Source organism: Strix uralensis, chromosome 9 (genome assembly GCF_047716275.1).
Source record: "Strix uralensis isolate ZFMK-TIS-50842 chromosome 9, bStrUra1, whole genome shotgun sequence".
In the NCBI taxonomy this organism is placed as follows: Eukaryota; Metazoa; Chordata; class Aves; order Strigiformes; family Strigidae; genus Strix; species Strix uralensis.
Genome location: NC_133980.1, coordinates 381,415 through 400,409, shown reverse-complemented (window position 1 = coordinate 400,409; position 18,995 = coordinate 381,415). Strand labels below are relative to the sequence as shown.

Sequence of the window (18,995 nt, the reverse complement as noted above, 5' to 3'; positions counted from 1 at the left end):
TGCAATGCTGTGCATCTGTGCAAAATTGAAAGGGTGTGACCCACTTTTCATTGGCATCTGTAGCAAAGCTTCTGGTGAATCCACTGTTTCAGGATCGAGGCCTAAATGACAAATTCCATATTTGATCAATGTCTACTTTTGCTACTTGCTGGCCTATTTTGTAAAGAATAGCAGATTATTTTTGCTTTTCTCTATACTGCATTTTGGATGAGGTAATAACAGCATTGAAATATTCAGGTATTAAATATTTTGAGTTAAAAACTAGTATCTTTCAATGTTTACTTATAACTAAATGTCAAATGCAAAAAAGAAGGTGACAAGGAAAAAACACTGTGACAACCAATGTGTGCTCCAGTGGTTTGCAAACTTCAGTTTTAGGAGTTTCCTGGTCATCTGAGTTGCTTGGGCAGGTTTCTTAGTTCCATCTTTCCCAGGAGATAAAGGCCCTTTCTCTTGAATGCATCCCTGAACATGGTGTTCCAGAACCTCTTGAAGATGCCTCTTCAAGACCAGAGGAGTGGAGCTCTTCGCTGAGCCTGCGACAGTCCATTTATTCAGCAGGAAGTAGTGTGAGAACAAAATGTGAATGTTTTAAAACAGCAGTGCCTGTCCTTGGGCTACTGAATAGAATAGAATAGTTCATTTGGAAGGGACCGACAGTGAACATCTAGTACAGCTCCCTGGCCACTTCAGGGCTGACCCAGTGTCAGAGCATGTTGTTAAGGGCATTGTCCAAATGCCTCTTACACACCGACAGGCTTGGGGCAGCGACCACCTCTCCAGGAAGCCCGTTCCAGGGTTTGACCACCCTCTCAGTAAAGAAATGCTTCCTAATAACGTACAGCCCGAGCGCCCCCTGAGAGACCCAGCTCTGAGCCCTTCCCTGGGTCCTGTCCCTGGGTGCCAGGGAGCAGAGCTCAGCACCTCCCTCTCCCCGTCCCCTCCTCAGGAAGCTGCAGGGAGCCACGAGGTCACCCCTCAGCCCCCTTCTCTCCAAATGAGAGAAGCCAGGAGCCCTCAGCCTCATGTGCCTCCCAGCCCATCACCAGCAAAACCCTGTGAAGATCAGTTTCACCCGGAGACAGTGGGTGGGGTGTGGAGCTCCCGTTGCCCATGGCTGTGGGGAGCCTCCAGCTGCCCGTAGGACTGTGACGGGGCGCAGAGATGGCGGGTGGTGTGGAGCTCCCTTCAGCTCTGGGGAGCCTCCAGCTGCCTGGAGGGCAAATACCTAAAATGGAAGGCTCCTCAAAATCTTGAGTACAAACTTGCATACACTACTCTGCATGTGTTCATAGCTCTCACCTGAATCCAAAAATGAACATGTTGTGTTGTCTTTTAATGCCCATGAAGTGTGAGAATACTACTGCTGAAAGGAACTTTGATAACAAAACAGCATTTTGAAGTTGACCATTTTGGTATTCTAGTGTGTCTTTTTGTGAAGAGCACTTCTCGTTATTGCTCATTGTACGTAACTGGCAGTTCTAGTTGAAGGTTTCAGATCTGTAGCTGGAATGAGGAATACGTTCAAACAGGTTACAGATTGCTTAATACAACTGACTTCGTAAATGCTTTTAACTTGTGCCTCAGGTTTTCCTAACAGGAATTTGTGCTTTCAGTTTTTAGAGATTAACATTACAGGAAAAAAAGTCTGATTTAATTTTAACCTTTTTGCTTATATTTTACAGTGTTTATATGTAAAAAATGTTTTGAAGTGAGAAATGTGTTTTGATATAAGCTTCATTATTTAATCCCTAAAGCTCATGCTTAAAAACATGTTTCTCACCATTTTGGGGAAAAATCTTTTCTATTATATCTTGGTATTCCAAAACTCATACCTTCAGTTAAGTGTAGCTTCTTTATTTGAATTACAGTGCCAGAGAAACAAAACAATGGAACTTTAAATAAAAATGCTTTTCATCTAATTTAGACGCAAGTAGGACTTAACAGAAGACATTGCCCAATTTATTGCTGTAGCAGCATCTTTCATTCAGAATGCCATTTCTTAATTTTGGAAAAAGATCATTAACTGAACTGGATACAGGAATTCTTATACTTGAAAAGTAAGAGTAAAAAGAAGAAAAGCTAAAATATAATAAAGGTTTACAATGAGGGGAGAATAAAGTGGTTTAATGCTAGGGAGAAGCAATGGTGGGTGGTTTCATTGTGGATAACAAATATTCTAGAAGCTATGAAGAAAGGAAATGACTCAGCAGCTTAAGAGGCTGAGTTTCAGACAAGTATCGAAGTGAAAGTGTGATCTTCAGTTACAGTTTTGGAACTGTATATTAAATGTAAAGTATTAGGAAAAGAAAATGGCTATGGACTAAAAGACTGTCACTTTTTTCTGTTCTTCAAAAAAATGGATCAGGTTACTCTTTTTCTTTATCCTGCTTGTAAGTCACATTATGTTTGGTAATACCAGAGACTTACTGTAAAGAGTTTGGACGTGGTAACATCACAATAGATGGAAACTTGCTTGTAAATAGTACTGGTGATCAGCTGTGTCTGAGGACACGGGGTGGTCACGGCGGTAACAGCCGTGCTAATGTTGGTGAAAGGGGCAGTGACGAGCTTGAGACTGGGTTCAATAAAGGGGATGTTAGACTGTGCTTTTATGAAAGGAGTGTTGGAATGATTTTCCAGATACAGAACATTAAATTTTTATCCTTCTTTACATGTTCTTCTTAAAGACTTACCTCTTCTAAAGTTTTGTAACAGAAAACTCGTAGAGGAAATCCCATCCAAGTCCAGCGCATAATCAGTAGCCTGGTTAGTCAGTTGGGCGAAAGCTGGCCATGCAACCAGGCGATCCCTAGGTAGATACCAGACTATTGGTTGCTTTAAGATAGTTCCTTCTTCTTTTCTGGTCTCAGATAGAATACATGCTGATCCTTAAAATCCTTGTCCTGATAAGTTTCCTTCAAAACTGATGCATTTCAGTAAAAATCAGTTGCAACAAAACCACAGTTCCTTCACCACTGTATTCTGTGGCAAAAAGTGTTTTACAGAGATCACACTTTATAGTTATCTCCCTGTAAAATCTCATGCAGTTTCAGGCAATGCTCCATTGTTTTCAGGGTAATACAGGTACATGAGGGTTTACATACTAGAGTGGTATATACATTGTTGACCTACGTCGACTACATGGCAATAAAAACTGTTAGTGCCTTTGCAGAGAAATTGGTGGTTACACGTGAGTCATGAGGACTTAGTCTGCCCCTTTTGGTGATGAGAATATAGCCTGATATTCTTGGAGACATTACAGACAGACTAGTTTTCATGGTGTGGTAAGGAACAAAGCAGGTGGATTTAGCAAGACAAACGCCTGTCTTTTCAAAACTCAGCAAAATGACCACATATTGCTGAATGAAGAATGGCCATATATTTGGGTATGTAGAAAAAGACTGGTAGGACAAGATTAAATAACTTTTGGACAATTAAATAATCTGGAATATGAGTGTGTATTACAGATTTTCAGTATCATAATAGAATTCATCAGTCGTTCAAGTAAAAGTGTAGTTATTCAATGGTAGTGTGTAAAAGGTTAGAATGGGAGGGCCAGGAGATCAGAAGAAGAAATAAATGACAAGATGGTAGATAATTTCAAGTGATTTAGGATGAAGGTGCAAAGGGCAGAAAAATGGGATAAGAAAAGGAAATAGGGCTTTCATGACATTATGCCTAACCATGTATATAATATACTCAGGTGTTTTGTGTTAAACTTGTGTCTTATCTTTTCTTTCTCAGTCACATAGAAAAAATTACAACATGGCAAGATCCTCGAAAAACTATGAACCACCCGCTGAATCACATGAGCCACCATCCTGCAGCTGCTGCCACACCAGTACCACAGAGGTCTATGGCAATGTCTCAGCCCAATCTCGGTGAGTGCTGGATGTCATCTCTCTGGTGAAAATACAAAAGAGACAGGACAGCCACCTTTTACTAATTTGTTTGCCATAGTAGTTTTTGCTTCAAGAAGTGTAGTTCTGGTCCTGCTCTCAGGCCCAGAAGTATGTTCTCCACTTCCTTTTCTTACTTTTCCCTCTGTAGAGTTGTCAGCGAGTGAATTCATACTGTTTTGAGATGAAGTTCTAACATCTCATGCATTTTATTTTATAGCCTCTGTGACAAATTTTTGATGTACTGAACATAGAAAAATAAGCTCTTCCTGTGCTTTTTCATTCAGAGGTGGTATAAAGCCTCTACAAGTCCACCATATAATTTTCAAAGCTTACTGTGCAGAGTGCTGTTAGATGATCTGCGGTCTTTCCTACAGGTCAGAGGTTGTAGCTGTTTTGCTTGTTTGTTTGTTTATGGTGGTGGGTTTCTTTGTGTAGTTAGGTTCTGCACTAGAAGCTACTTGCAGAATTCTAAAAAGTCTGTTTTGCAGTATGAACTACCTAAAAACTTCCTATAAATGGTGTGGTTTCATTGCTGTTCCTGTTTAGCACTTCAAGCTTAAATTTAACCATCAATTTATGTTCCTCTGATTTTTCCCAGATATGAGCCTTAGTGAAAATAAAGCCGTGAAAACTCTGAAAAGATCACAAAACTATGTCAAAGAGTTAGTCTTAAAAACACAGACCAGATTCTTGTTCAGGTTAATTTTTGGTAAGTTGGTCTCATGATTCCATGATTATTCATTTGCAGTGTGATTCATCAGGACTGTCTCTTCACATACCAAGAAAATGGTAACTGTTTGGCTGCCAGTGGTCAACAACAGCAGTAATGCAATATACATGCTTTTGTCTTCAATTTATAATAAACACCTAGGCTGTCCCCTGAGGTAACTAACTTCAGTTCTTTCTTCTACCTTTCTCTCAGCAACTGGGCTGCTTGAATATCTTCAGTAAAAGGTGTTGGTTATGTTGTCATTTAGCGGACAGTAGCAAATTGTATCATGAGAGTGAGTATCTGAAGAAGAAACCTAAGTAAAATCCAGAACGTTGGGGTGTACTGCAGCGTGTCACATTACATGCTAAAACTAACAATTGCTCTGCGCTTGTTGCTTCGGACCACAGCTGCGCTTAGGTCAGTCTGTTTATAGCAGTTCTGCAGTGGCCAAGAGGTAAGAATAGGACAGCGGGGTTTTTTGTTCATACCAGCTCCTTAGCTTATGGTGACATCTGTTACATTCTCTCTAATTAAAAGACAAAGGAGGTACCATAAATCAGGACCGCATACAGCAAGATTTTTCCCCCAGTTTGTCAGTGGAAGTGAATCAAAGCCCAATCCTGGACTGAAATACTTGTATACTGAATTTTAGAGGAGGGTCGTTCTCAGGATACAAAGGATTATAAATACAAGCATATACCTAATTAAGAGTCTGTTCCTGAAGGGACTTCAGGTGCCCAACAGGGGCATTTCCACAGACTTCAGAATCTGTCACATAAAATCCAGACTATATGTCATTCAGTACCCTTGACATTTATAGATGAGGTTCCACTTTTTGCTAGGTATTTACACAGTGCTTGGCATAGTGGTTCAGATCTGTGACTGAGTTTCCTAAACATTAGCCCACTAGAAATAGTATCTGAAAATTTCCACAGTGTCAACATTTATTTAATCTAGAAGATATTTTGTCAATACGTTTTGGTGAACTTTTTCTCATTGTGGTGGCTTTCAAAAGGCATGCTGTGACACTTTGGGAGCAAGCAAATCTGTTTGCACAGCTGAGTAGCACTTTCAGCACCATATTATTAAATTCAGCATCACAGTCCCCGATTTTCCAGTCCACCTGTTTGAATGCCCCAAGTGTGACACTATTTTATTTAAAAACATATTTTAAAAGATTTAATCTTGAAACTGCAAGATTGATAATCTAGACTTGTAATCTAGAAATTACAAGATTGCAATAACCTGAACAGAATACAGTAGCCTCTGCATACTTCATGTGACAGTTTAAAATACATGTGAGTGCAGTTTCCAGTACTAAAGTAGCATGTCTCTGTTTTGAAATTACCTTGGCCAAAAGGAAGGGCCTTTCTGCTCTTTCGTGATGCTAAGAGTGTTACTGCTAAACCTGCTTTCTTGGGTCTGCTCAGACATTGAAGTGAGCAATTTGTTGGTCTGGCAGTCAGACCTCTAAGCCAGAAGTGATTGTGCCAACATCTTACAGACATCAGAGGAGAAATGGAAACAGGATACCAAGTTAAGCCACTCTTCTGGCCGTAATTTTGTAACTTTTTAGCAAATGAAGTCTATACATCTGTCTTTTGCCTTAGCGTTTTTTGGTACTGTAGGATTTAAAAGATGTTTTTCTTTTGAAGATGTGCCACTTAAAAGAAAAGGATTTAAGGATTCCAGGTCTGCATACTGGTCTGCACTTCCAATTACTAACACATGTGTTTTCCTTGCTGTGCTTCTCATGAAGAGATGGAAAATGTGGTCTGTCCTGTACAGCTTGTTGCTTTGGTTTCTAAACTCCTTTCAGCAATATTTGCTGGGAAGTGCGCAAAGACACTTAAAAACATTCTATCAAAAGCACAGAGTGTGACTAAGTGATACCAAATCATAGTATGCCTATGCTTGAGACAGAGAGAAACATACGGTGAAAGCTGATGGAAATTAGTAGACATACCTTAAAAAAATCTGCTGCGTTTTTCTTACTGTTGTCTATTTATGAGCTACACATACTGGTTTTCTTATAACTTCAGCAGTGTTAGTTTTCTCACTAACATTTAAAGCATTGCGTTTCAAGTGTTATATAACAGATGCACCTAAAGGTATTTCTTCCTTTGATACATCTTGTTAAACTTACAGAAAACTAATACATGCTAGGCAGGTTTCTGTGCTCATTTACACACCACCACTAAATTCAGTGAAGTTTCATGAATGAAAAGGGAAATTTGTCCCAGAGATCAAAAGCCTATTGTTGCAGGTTTGCATGTATTCAGACTTGTTCAGTCAGCTTTTTCTAAATAATTTACCTTTGTTGTTTTAGATAAGACAGTTTGTAGGTGGATATACTAAGGAAAGGACAACATTAACAGGAATCTTTTAACTATATATTTTGTTGTTGCAATGCAACGGGGAGAATGATCAGCCTCTGACTGAAGACAACCAGAAACACTGTATTTCTTGCATCTTCATAAGTACTTTGTAAATCCCATTTACTTTGCTGCTGAACCTGCACATGTATTAGTTCTCTGCCCATTCTGAAACATAGTCTTTTCCAGCTGATTGGTGAAACGTTAACTATCTATTGCCAGTCAGCTCCATTGTGGTAGAATCAAAGAGCAGATGTGGAAGGAGGGCTGTTTGTACACCCTCGTTTAGGCACCTGGCCTAGGTCCCTGAATGAGGACACCGAGCTCCATCGCCTTCCTGTCAATGAAGGGAAGGAGAGAGCAGTTGCAGTGCCCCTAAGCTAACAGTCAACCTACTGCCTGACTTAAGTGACTAAAGTGACTCTGGAAGTGCCGAAGGCCAAGCTGGGGAAGCTCTTCTGCCTTAATGGCAGTCACTGGTGTACAAAGATTGCGGAGGATGGTTTTTAGCTATGTGTAGCATGATTTAGGGGAAAAAATTAGATCCTTATAAAAGTTTCTTCTGCAACAATTTTTAATCAAATGCTGCTTGTTTTGTAGTCTGTCTCTGTTCTACATTACGCAACACTCAAAACCATTGCTATTTTCATCCTGCTTCCTTCAAACTGTTTTAAAGAGATTTCTTTTGTGATTGTACTCTTCATCCAGTGGGTTAGCACAATCTGGTCATCATTTAAATGTTTTTCAAGTTTAACAGTTTGCAACTTAGTTTGACATAAAATAATAAATACTGTCAGAGGATTTTATGTTTTCTATATACATTAGCCTAAACTTACATGCACGAGTTCCTTAAAAACCTCGTACGAAAGGAACAGACTCGATCTTCAGAAAAACTCGGAAGACCTTCTGGGCAAAGTGACATCCATGGTGGTACAGTTGGTTGTAGAATTTAGGCCTTACGACAGATACCAGTTGCAGACTGCAAGGCCCAGTTATTCCGGGTCCTGTGTGAGTGACTAAGCTGCGTGGTAAGTAGGGCCCAGAGTGTGGTGGTTTGAGAGTTCTGGGCACTGTGCCGCTTTGTAAAATGTCTTTGAGTTTATTTGGGTGTGGATAGGGCCTTTCAATTTATCTAACTGGGAACTGTGGTTAAAGTGTGTGCTTGGTCTCACTAAACTCACCACAGTCCAGCCGGGCTGGTGTCCGTGGTGCTCCCTTGGACTTGGCTGCCACTGCCCAGCACCGGCAGTAACAGAAATCCTGAGAGCTCAACCATACTAACTTACTGTGTCAAACTCCGGATGAAGAACTATTTAATTTTTATTTTTTTTCCCTACTGAAGAAGAGAAAGTTTCTTACCTTAGAAGATCCACTTGATATAGTGACCCAAGTGATACAAACGGGATAATTTTAACTATTAAGTACACTGGTTCTCTAAGGTGAAACACATTATGTGAAAGACACAGTAGAATTTAATGTGAAGAGACTCATACACTGGCAACTGTCTGTGTTACAGAAATTCATCCATGAATCTAAACAGTTTAGCTTTCAGCTGTATTGCTAACGGTGATTTAGTTGGGTCTGGATACAACTGGGAGTTACGGCACTTTGCCTCTGCTTTCATTTTTTTTTAATCAGCCAGGAAATCCAACCAATAAAACAATGCAATAATCCTGCCTAAGAGCAATAAGCACATGAACCAAAGTTTCCATATCCTGCCATGATAAAAGAGGTATAGCTACTCTTGTTTGAGGATGATAAAATGCAGTTTTGGTTACCGTGTCAGAGTGAGTCTCTGGAGATAAGAATGCTGAAACTCCCGAAGTGTTTCAAAACAGGTGGTATGTATTTTAGTGATAACTAACATACATAAAATGGTCTAGATTTTGAAGGCTTGGTTTGCATTGGCTGGAAATTTGGCTACAAATACATAACATTGAGAGAAACACGTGTTTCCCTCAGTGCAGCCCATACCCTCGCACCACCTGCACAGTGGAAAGGCTTCCTGTTCCAGGTCATGTTTAATTACTGGATATCCTGAGAAAAGTGGACACAATTCAGTTGTGGTCAGTGTGAATAATCCTGGCACCTGCTTCTGCTTCATGAGATAATGCTTATAGAAGATCTGAAAGCTTGTAGAGGACTTTCACGTTCTGTGGGAATGAAAGTTTTATGCCACAGTTCTGGAAAAGAGCGTTTGGGGTTTTTTTTTTGTTATTTGCAATTAAAACCTCTAAGAAGTAATTTATCAGGCAGATTTCAGATGGAGTAATTTATTTATGTTTTAAGGACAGTGGCTGATAGTTCAGAGACTAACAGGAATTAGCTTAAGTATCAAGTAAATTAAATCCAGATACATCAAAATACACACATTTTAAAAGCAGCAACTGATTATCTAGTAAATCTGAAATGTTAAAGGTTGATGTGTTCAAAAGAGATGTTGGTATTGTTTCAAAATCTAGTAATTTTTAATTTTAACACAAAAAAGTTCCTGTTGGTGTAAGCATTTCTCTTCAAGGTTAGTAACCCAAATGTATGCCAGTGTAAGAGCGGAGTGTCATTTTCATAGTTTCAAAGGGAATGAAATGCAAAAGCTGAAGATTGCATGAAACAAAAGTAAAAATAATTTAATAAATACTTTAAATAATAATGGTCATCAGTAATTGGTTATTAGCATTAAAGCTCCAGTCAGGCAGCTCCCACCATTATGTGTTGTAATTGATTTGTTGTTAATAGTGCTTACAGAGTAAATCTCTAACCTTTTGACTTCCTGTTAAATCGTAGCTTTGATGCTGCATCTGCAGGTTGTTCCTTTGGGTTTTTTTAAGCTTGAATCATCGAAGACAGGAAAGATTACTTAAATGTGAGTATCACAGAACTTAGCATAACAGTTGAAACTGTTGAGAAATTTCTGTATAGCTATTTTCAGCCCAGAAATCTGAATAAAGGAGTCTCTGTGCACTGGGATAGTACAACTTTTTGCTTTAATACTTTACAGATTTTTGGAACAAAATGCACCAGAACTGAAAAGCAGCATTTTTTGCTGACCTTGTTGGAAGGCTAATGCTATTTCTGGGAAATAAGTGAAACAAGCAGTTCTTTGTTGGCAGAAGCGGAGAGAGAAAAGGAGGGGAGCCTAGTCTTTTTTTTCTTCACAGTGTCGTGACTAAGTCAAAACTGTAATATGGCTGGGTTCGTTCGTTCTTTTTTTTTTTAACCTCTATAGGCATTTGTTTTTCATCAGACTGTGTTGCGTGACACCTGATGCTGGCTGGTTCGTATGTATTAGGCTCTCGCTGCCTATAAGCAGACTAGAGAAAAAGATCCACAGTTGCATCCAGACACTTCTGACACTAAAATAATAAAAATTTGTACAGTCAGTTCAACGCATATGTCAGAAACAATTTACACTTGCATGTTTTGGCTTCTGCAACTTGCAGAGTCTCTTGCCCACAAAATAATCCTTGGGTAGTATATATCCAGAAAAGTCATCAACAGAAAGGTCTCCTATAATATCGGAAAACCTAATGCACTAGAATATCAATTTAAAAACAAAAGTAATAAATTTTTTTTTCCATTTTTCATCTAACTGTAAAAAGAAAATTACATAGGTCTAACTTGAGATGTGAACTAAATAGTTGTAATTCCATGGACTGCAATGAAACTGTGGCCACATAGTCCAGGTTTGGAACTTAGCTCCACATTTTTACTCACTTTCATTTGAGCTGGAAAATTGTGTAATGGCTGTTTATTGGAGAGACTTACCTCATTTTGCAAAATAAATTTGTTTTTCCCCAAGAGAACTGAATTCAAGACCACTCTGAGTCTGTCTGCTAGAATGGTGACTACTTTTCACCTGCTGTGTTATATCCAATCTCCTTTACTGCAAAGTGGTAGATGTGATATTTTTATATTTTTCCTGTTTGCAGGACCTTAGAAATGTTACACTGGGCATGCCAAACCCTGCCTAGTGAATTTAAGCTTACTGAAGACCAGTTGATTTTCCTTAGTTACCCTTTGACCTCTCAGAAACAGTCCAGAGGTCCTAAGGCTCCCCAGACCACAGGCTGAAAAGAGTTGTTGAAGTGTCACTGATTTATTAGTTGAGTGTCATTGTACTGAAATCAGTATTCATATTGGGTAGTCTAGTTGGAGCATGAATGGCAGGTTGGGTTTTTTTTAACTCAAACTCCATTATGTTCCTCATAGCATTCAAATACAAATTCAGAATTCAAATATAAATAATAGCAGATATTAATAAAATTGCATAAATAGCACAACAGATGTGCCATATGGTTATATCATAAGGAACAGAGACTGGTACAATGTCATTGTGTTGTTAAGTTGCTCACGAGTTGACACAAGACTTTCCTTTGACTTAAACCTGTAGTGCCAAAGAGTCACCAGCTATTTTCAAAAACGGTGTTGCCGAACTGTTCAGTACAGGAGTTCAGCTGACTGGTTACAGGAAGAGCAGTTAGGCAGAAGACTTTTCTCAAACTAAGCCTATGTATATACCACAGGGGTAATTTTTCCATTGTTGGGATTCTTTTCATTCCAACTAGTGTATTTAAAGATTCACTATTAATCGAAATCTAGACAATATCAGACATATCAAATATGCTTAAAGGTATTTCAGGTACTATTATTTTTCTGTTTTCCCCCTGCATATCATTGTAGTTCTACCCTTAAGAAAAGCAACTTAACTGTTTATTCAAAAAAATTTTTTTCTTGTTGTTTGAAGAACTCACATAGTGAAAAATGCAAAAGCAGTGAGAAGTCTTGGTCCTGTACTAACTGTATCATCATACTTCTCTGCACTTCTTTTGAGGAGCCTGGAGTTCTGCCTGGATGCTGGGTTTTGCCCAAGTAGGTAGTGTTGCAGGATAAAACCTGCCTGACATTACATACAGTGTTGTGCATAGCAAATACAGAGAGGGAGGGGGATAGAGGAAAAAAGGAGGAGACCGTTTTAAGTGGTTGTAAGTGTTGGCACAATTATATGGGAGAGAAATGTGACCACAGGTTTTAATGCTGTCAGATTCTAAATGTGACCACAGATTTTAATGGGTCAGATGCCCAACACCCTACTCTGCAGACTAAAAGACAAATATCTCGACTTGGTGTGTCGATTGGTTCTTTGTACACCGGCTGAAGAACCCAGATTTGGGACAATAAAATGCCATCTCAGTGCCTCTGGAGAAGCCATGCTGGATGACACAGGGGCACCACTGCGCTGCACTCCCCAGAACACCTGGTTCTGGAACCGTGTTGCAGAGACGGTTCAGATGTGCCTGCATGCGTCTGCAAGGTACAGGAGGATTTATGAGTGTGGGCTTTGCACCGCGTACAGGCAAAGCTGCCTCTAGACCTGGGCTGGCCCTGGTGTAGGCAGGACTAACCCAGGCCTGTTCGATGCAGCTCACCCACGCTCTGAACAAACCCTATAGATGACACTTGGGAAATTCACTGCATTTCACTCCTGGCTTATCTGGAGGGTATCAGTGCTGGATGCTGTTCTTAGCACCATAAACAGGAAGAACTTTTGTCTTGGGTAAATCGGGAGCCAATACAGTGTCTTTGGATTACTTAATATCAGAAGTACTGGACTTGCTTGTGCAATTGCAGACTTCACTGGAAAGGGCTGACGCCAACAATCACTGCCTTTACACAGCACTGTGAGATGCCCAAGGGTATCTCTGGCACCAAAAATTTTAAAGTGGTTCTGTTCCTCACAGTTGACTGTTGCGTACAGTCAGGGAATTTTCACCATTATCTTCCTGTGCTTACCAGACTCCGTTCTCCGTCAGCCCATTTCTTTCTTAACTCACAGCTCCTTTAGCTGGAGCTCATGTACTTGCTCAGCACTACTGGCTTTTACTGCCTTCATTTTCCTGGGTGTTTCAGTTAGATTTTCCCTGGCACTTGAAGACTTTTTGCTGTCAGTTACCAGTTATATCATTTTCCTGAGAGCCACAGTCATGCTTTTTATCAACGTTTCCTGTCTTGAACCAGAGACTCTTTGTGCATGTAAGATAACCCATAAGTTACACTACAGAGACAGTATCTGCTACATCTGTATTACTTTGGGGGATTATTCCTGGTAATACTGTCTCATTCATTTTTGTACACTTTTCCCAGTGAGATAATAAAATCCTTTCACCATTTTCTCATGTTTATCTTCTGTGGCCAGTTCTGTATACCAAGTGAGATCTTTATGTTGCTGGCTCTGTGCTCACAGCGTATTGATGCTCTTTTGCAGGCAGTGGGTCTTTGAACCTTTTCCTTGTACTCTGTCTCCTCAGGAGTACATTCTACACTTCTCTCTTGTCCTGGAAAATGTGTTGCTTTGTGTGATGCCCCAGTCGCAGACGAGCAGGCGTGTGTGCACGTTCACACACAGCCTCAAGCCCAAGAATTTCTACCAGTGCGAGTCAGCTGGTTTCTGCTCAGTGCGGAGGCTGACCGGGAGCCAAGCAAGCAGGGAAACATGACACATATGAAGGATTTATCTGCTGCCTGTGGGTATTTGCTAGTGCACAAACCGTGTGGAGTTTTAGTGCCCAAATCACCTAACGTGTGCTGAGGTAAGTGGCAGTGGCTGCAGGGTGGCTGCTGGCTGCGGGGGAAAGGAGCAAGCACTTCATCTTCCGTGCACAGCACCTCTTTTGGCCTCGTGGTTTATCCTGCGGGAGCGTTTCAGACTGCAGATGATACACTGCGTTTCCTGCGGCCCAGGCTTCAGCAGCCCCCAGGAAGGTGATGGGCAGGGCTTTTCCAAAGTCTGGAGGACCATCTGGGTAGGCTCTTCTGCAGAAGATGTGTTCCATGTGCCATCACGTGTGAACTGCTGGTGCAGAAAAGCCCTGAAATTTAACACTTTAACTGAAGGCTTCCTCATAATAATTTTCAGTGCCTTTCAGTGGAACCAATGCAAAAGAGCACTTGCAAATCTGCCATGATTTAATTACTTTTCAGCCAGTTCCCATAGTCAGCTGTTTTATTACTGTACACATAACATTTTGACCCTTAGGATATATTTTTAGAGCAGCTGAATGCAGCAGTTGTTGTGGGAAGTGTTGTAGAATGCCCCAGTTTTTCGTTTCATTTTGTTTTCTGTAATAGATATAAAAAAAGAAACACCTAACAGTCTCGTGTTTTGTACTATTTTTATTTCCAGTTAATATTTGTTTTGAGCTAGGTTAGATTAACTTAATATGCATTATATGTGTGTGCACACACCCAAAAACTAGTTTTGACCTCACAAAAGTAGACCACATATGTCCTAAACTCGCTTATGAGACATTATTGTGATTGCACTCAAGAATAATTCAAGTGGAATGATGCTGTTACACAGTTGGTATGATCAAAACCTGCGTCTTAGCATCTGTGTATTTATAAACTAGTTTTGAATGATAGTAAAGAAAGAAAATTTATTTTATTTATTTAATGCTCCATTTTAAGTTAGACGTTACAAACATACTCTATCCAGATACCCTGACAAAATTGTCTGTACTTGTTTGAAAGCACAGATACGTGACTCCTCTACACTCAGTGTTTCTGACTGTCTGGTGGGGGCTGCTGTGGAAGCAGGTGTCTGGTATTCAAACTGAGTGGAGAGTTACATGAATCCCTTTTCTTCTTGAAGCAGTGTGTGCTGGAGAAAGGTGTGGTGTCAGTGGGTTCAAATGACATTGAGTAAATTTGTCTCTGTGACTCAAATCAATGTTTCTTTGAAAGCCATTTTGAACAGATCTGTTTGTCTGTGGACCTGTGTCCAGAGATTCAGACCTACAGACCTCTGAGGAGAAAGGCATGGACAGAACGAGGAGCGGAGCCCACCAGTGCAGGTGGTGGAACTGACTGAGGATGGCTCCTACCTACTCCTTTGCCTTCTGTGCAGCTCCTTTGCTGTAGCTATGGCTTTTTCGAACCCAGATGACATAAACAACTTTTTTTTTGAGGTAGAATGGACTTTTGTTAGAAATACGATCCCATACTTATGACTCGCTTGACTTGTAGGAGATTCAGTGTGATGTATTTTCTACACTCCTGATGTATGGTGTGGGAATGCTTACTTTACTTATTGTACTGAGCTTCCTGTACTTCCTTGATGGTATGTAACAACGGACAGTATTACTTGAAAGAAAAGTAATTTATTCCAAGATAGGGAGTTCTTTGGACCAAAATATTCTGTTTGTCCCCATGAGAAGAAATGAGAAGGGTTATTGGGGACCACAGCTCAGGGAGAAGTATTCCTCAGCATTTTCATATTGCCTTGTTCTTCTTGTATGTATAATTTAATCTGTGATACAACGTGGGTGCAGCTCAGCTGATGAAGGAAAAGGGAGTATTTGATATAGCAAAGGCAACAAATAGCCGTGACAAATCGTACTGAACTCAGGCCCTCATGCAGAGTGTATCCCAGACACGCCATACAGGCTGTGAATCTTTACTTAACTTTGCCTGGTTCTATCATTTGCATGTGCTGCTTAGATGAAAGCAGTTTTCTTATGGAGAACTTACTATGTTGTGATAATCCTTCAGCCTGCCTGGATTCTTAGCAAGGTTGTTCTGTTCACTCAACCATTGCATGTCAGAAATTTAAGCACATGCTTATGCGTACAAGAAGAGTTAAATTCCTGCCTAAGTGCTTATGGTCCTGGCAATTTAACACCAGATTTGCACCGATAAAATTTATAGAATTGTACGACCAATATTTCTTACTTATTTTAATGGGAATAAAACTAGATTCACTGCATTTTAAAATGTGGTTCCATGTATTGTTTTCCTATCATGGGAGTGGTTTGATTTCTGCTCCCAGCTCTCATTCCTGCCTTTCCCCTCTCAGCACTGCAGCTTGCTAACCTTTCTGGGATTTCACCACTGAAAAGTTACTGACCAGTGCGGGCTTTGGTGCATCTTTCCTGCAACCAGCTTATTTTTCCCACCTGGACTGCTAGGTTGGTTGCATGTAGCAGTTTCATGGCTACCCAGTTACTTTTGCTGGGAACTGACCTAGCCAGAAAATATCTTCTTTTTATCCCCAGGCAATTTTTAGTTTGCTGTGTGGCCACAAAAATGCCTTTGCCAGCTCAGTAGAGGGGTAGCATGTGGGCAGGAACAGGCAGCTGGGTGTGGAAGAGGTGATAAATGGCAACACTCTGGTTTCATGTGGAAGCATGATGTCATCTGTGTGGATACAGCTGTTTGTGGACCACACATCAACTGAATTCGTGAAAAGGTTATATTACTGCAGGGCTGCTTTTAACTTGGATTATTTCTTGAGCTGGATTTGCCACTGAAGCTAAAATACCATGCAGCTGCACTCTCAAATGGTTCCGTAGTCTTTCTGTGCTGGGCCTGTGTGGTACTGGATCACCCAGAAGGAAAAATTTGATTCAGATCTTATGTGAGCGCATGTAAATGTTTCTGCCAAACGAAGCAGGGCAGAGTTTATGCTGGCCTAATGCCTGTGTACCTGCGTTACTTCAGTTGCAGAAAGACAAGACAGTACCTGATCTGGCAGAAGGCTGGATAGCATAAAGTCAACCTTTCAAAAAAATTTTTAGCTTGGAACTGGCAGAGTGAGTTAAGTTCAGCGTTTTGCATTGTATGGGTGTCGTACGCTTGCTGTGCCGTGTCGTGCGAGGTCAGACGTGTACACAGCACAAATACGCTCAGGTCTGAGAAGCACAGAACTGAGTTAAGATTTCAGCTCTCATATGGTAAGAACAATGAGTGAAAGATAAAAAAGATGATACAAATCTTAGTCCTTTGGACAGAAAAATACTGTATCTCTTCTAGAGAGTATTTTAGTATCTGGGGTGTTCTTGTTAAAAGGTAAGAGCTTTGTGAGTTATCCATTGCCCCATTAGTGAAAGAATCCTTTCAAAAATGTCAATTAATTTTTAAAGCAGTATACGTCTACCATTTGTAATCCAGACTGGCTTTAGGTACCGTATGTGTGTTTTACTGGAAACGTGAAGGTGGGGAGAGAAGAGAAGGAACTGTTCACGCTGCGGTTGACAAAAGGTATTAGGTTGCATTGCTGGGAACTGATACATTTTACTCAAAAATAAAAAGGAGGTACAAGTGGAGGCTATGCAGTTTCTCCTCTCTGTCTTATTTTCCTCCTGTTTTTTCCAAGCCTGTTGCTAAGAGGGAAAAATTTCTAGAGAGCAGGGCTGTTTCTGTTGCCATGGCCAAGTGATACCTGCTGTCAAAGGTGCCAAATGATTATTTTAGTTTTGTGACATGACTACCAGAGTGACCGTGGAGCTACACAAAAACTTGCAATTTCTTTCATAACAGTTCTTTGAATGAAAATGCCCAGCCAACAGAGTTCTGCTCTGACTTAGTGTTTCTGAATTGACCAGAAAAGATTATGTTGATTTAAGTAACATTAACAGTCTAAGCAACATTAACTGCCTGAGCAGCAGCCTTCTGTTGGCAAGCGAAAGGGTTTAGCTGGGTGACATGGGTTTAGCTCAGGTTTGCTCACAAAGGGTCCCGTTTCTCACCTGCCAGTTATGGAGTTACTGCCCAGAGGAACCTTTTGAATCTCCTACCAAAGGTGGGGAATTAATGGGTCATTTCCAAATCTGAATACCTTAGCAGGTAAGGTTTCAGTTGTTAATCAAATGTGCAAAAGACTGTAGTGATTTTCTTTGTATGACATCAACTATACAATATGGTGCTTGCATATCCAGAGCTCAGCAAGAGTTACAAATCCCTCTGTTCTGTTAAATCTGGTCTAAAATCAGATACCTTAATCTGTAGTTTATTAGACCTTTTTCATTTGCAAATGGAACCATGAATTGTAAATTCAGCCTTAGCTGATTTCTGTAACTTATGCCAGGCCTGAATTTGGTGTCTTTTTTTGGATTAATTTTATACAGGCTTCTTAAGAACTCACTAAACTCTGTTCTTGCCTGATGTAAATGTAAAAGCAGCACTGGATTTGGGCAGTTCTTTCAGTACAAGATTGATAAAGATTTTTGCTGAGTTTGATAATGAAAGTGGTATAATGTATTAGCAACTTGCCATCACACTGTTTCGCTTTTGATGGTAATTCTCATGCTGTGAGCTCAGATTGTGAACTTTACACTGACTGGTTCCTGAAACGCGGAATGGTGGGGCCACTGGGAAAAAAGGGCCATGTTTGTTCAAAGGAGCCAGACATCCATCAAGAACAGTTAGCAGTGATTCTCACTACTTTGCCTTTTTGTTTATGAATGTGGTGCAGATTCAATTTAATTATCTTTTCCTTGCATTTCACCTGCTTTGAAAAAATAAGTGAAAGTATGTTAAGGATATTAGGGAAAGATGTAGCTTCTGATAGTTTCTGGTGTCTTTACTGCGTTGCTGTTGTAACTTCTGACAGTCCGGCTTGTTGCTGGATCTCATTAGATGCACTTTTTTTCTTCAATTACAGTTCTCAAGCTGCTTTACATTACTGTAATGTGTGAGTGCCTGCGAGGTAAGGAGTGCTTAAAACACTTCCGCAAGAGACAAGAATACTGTTAACCCTCGTTTATAGCTGAGCACACAGAGACTGTGACTCTCATGTGGTAATCCAGCAGGGTCCTCCCACGGGGTTTGCTTCTTAACTGGAACTGGAACATCTCTCCTCTGCGGGTCACTGAAAAAAGTGTGCATCTCCTTCATAGTGGTGGGAAACACACACAGTGCTCCTTATTTATGCTGGTAGTCATTCTTACAATAATCAACTTAGATCTGTCAATAAAGAAAATGTTACGATTGAAAACATTTTTACTAGCTTATTGCATATTCTAGGCACACGCTTGTAGAGAAATTTTCAGTTAAAGAAACTTGCATGTCATTTACTACATACCATTAGGTAAATATTTGAAATACCAGGATGAATACAAATACTTGCTGTAGTATAAGTGTTCATGTTTTATACACATATGAAATATAAAAATAATTTATTAAGCAGCTGCTAGTACCAGATCTTGCCAGATGGAGGGTTATCTCAGT

At 40.2% G+C, this 18,995-nt stretch overlaps 1 protein-coding gene across 1 annotated transcript in view; it reads left to right on the top strand.

The window, feature by feature from the left end:
- The window catches only part of WWTR1 (WW domain containing transcription regulator 1), a 73,718-nt gene that overhangs the window by 40,252 nt on the left and 14,471 nt on the right, over positions 1-18,995 (top strand). The window contains exon 2 of the mRNA XM_074878305.1: positions 3,748-3,884. Coding sequence (XP_074734406.1) covers positions 3,748-3,884 — 137 coding nt within the window. The remainder of the gene's footprint in view (positions 1-3,747; positions 3,885-18,995) is intronic.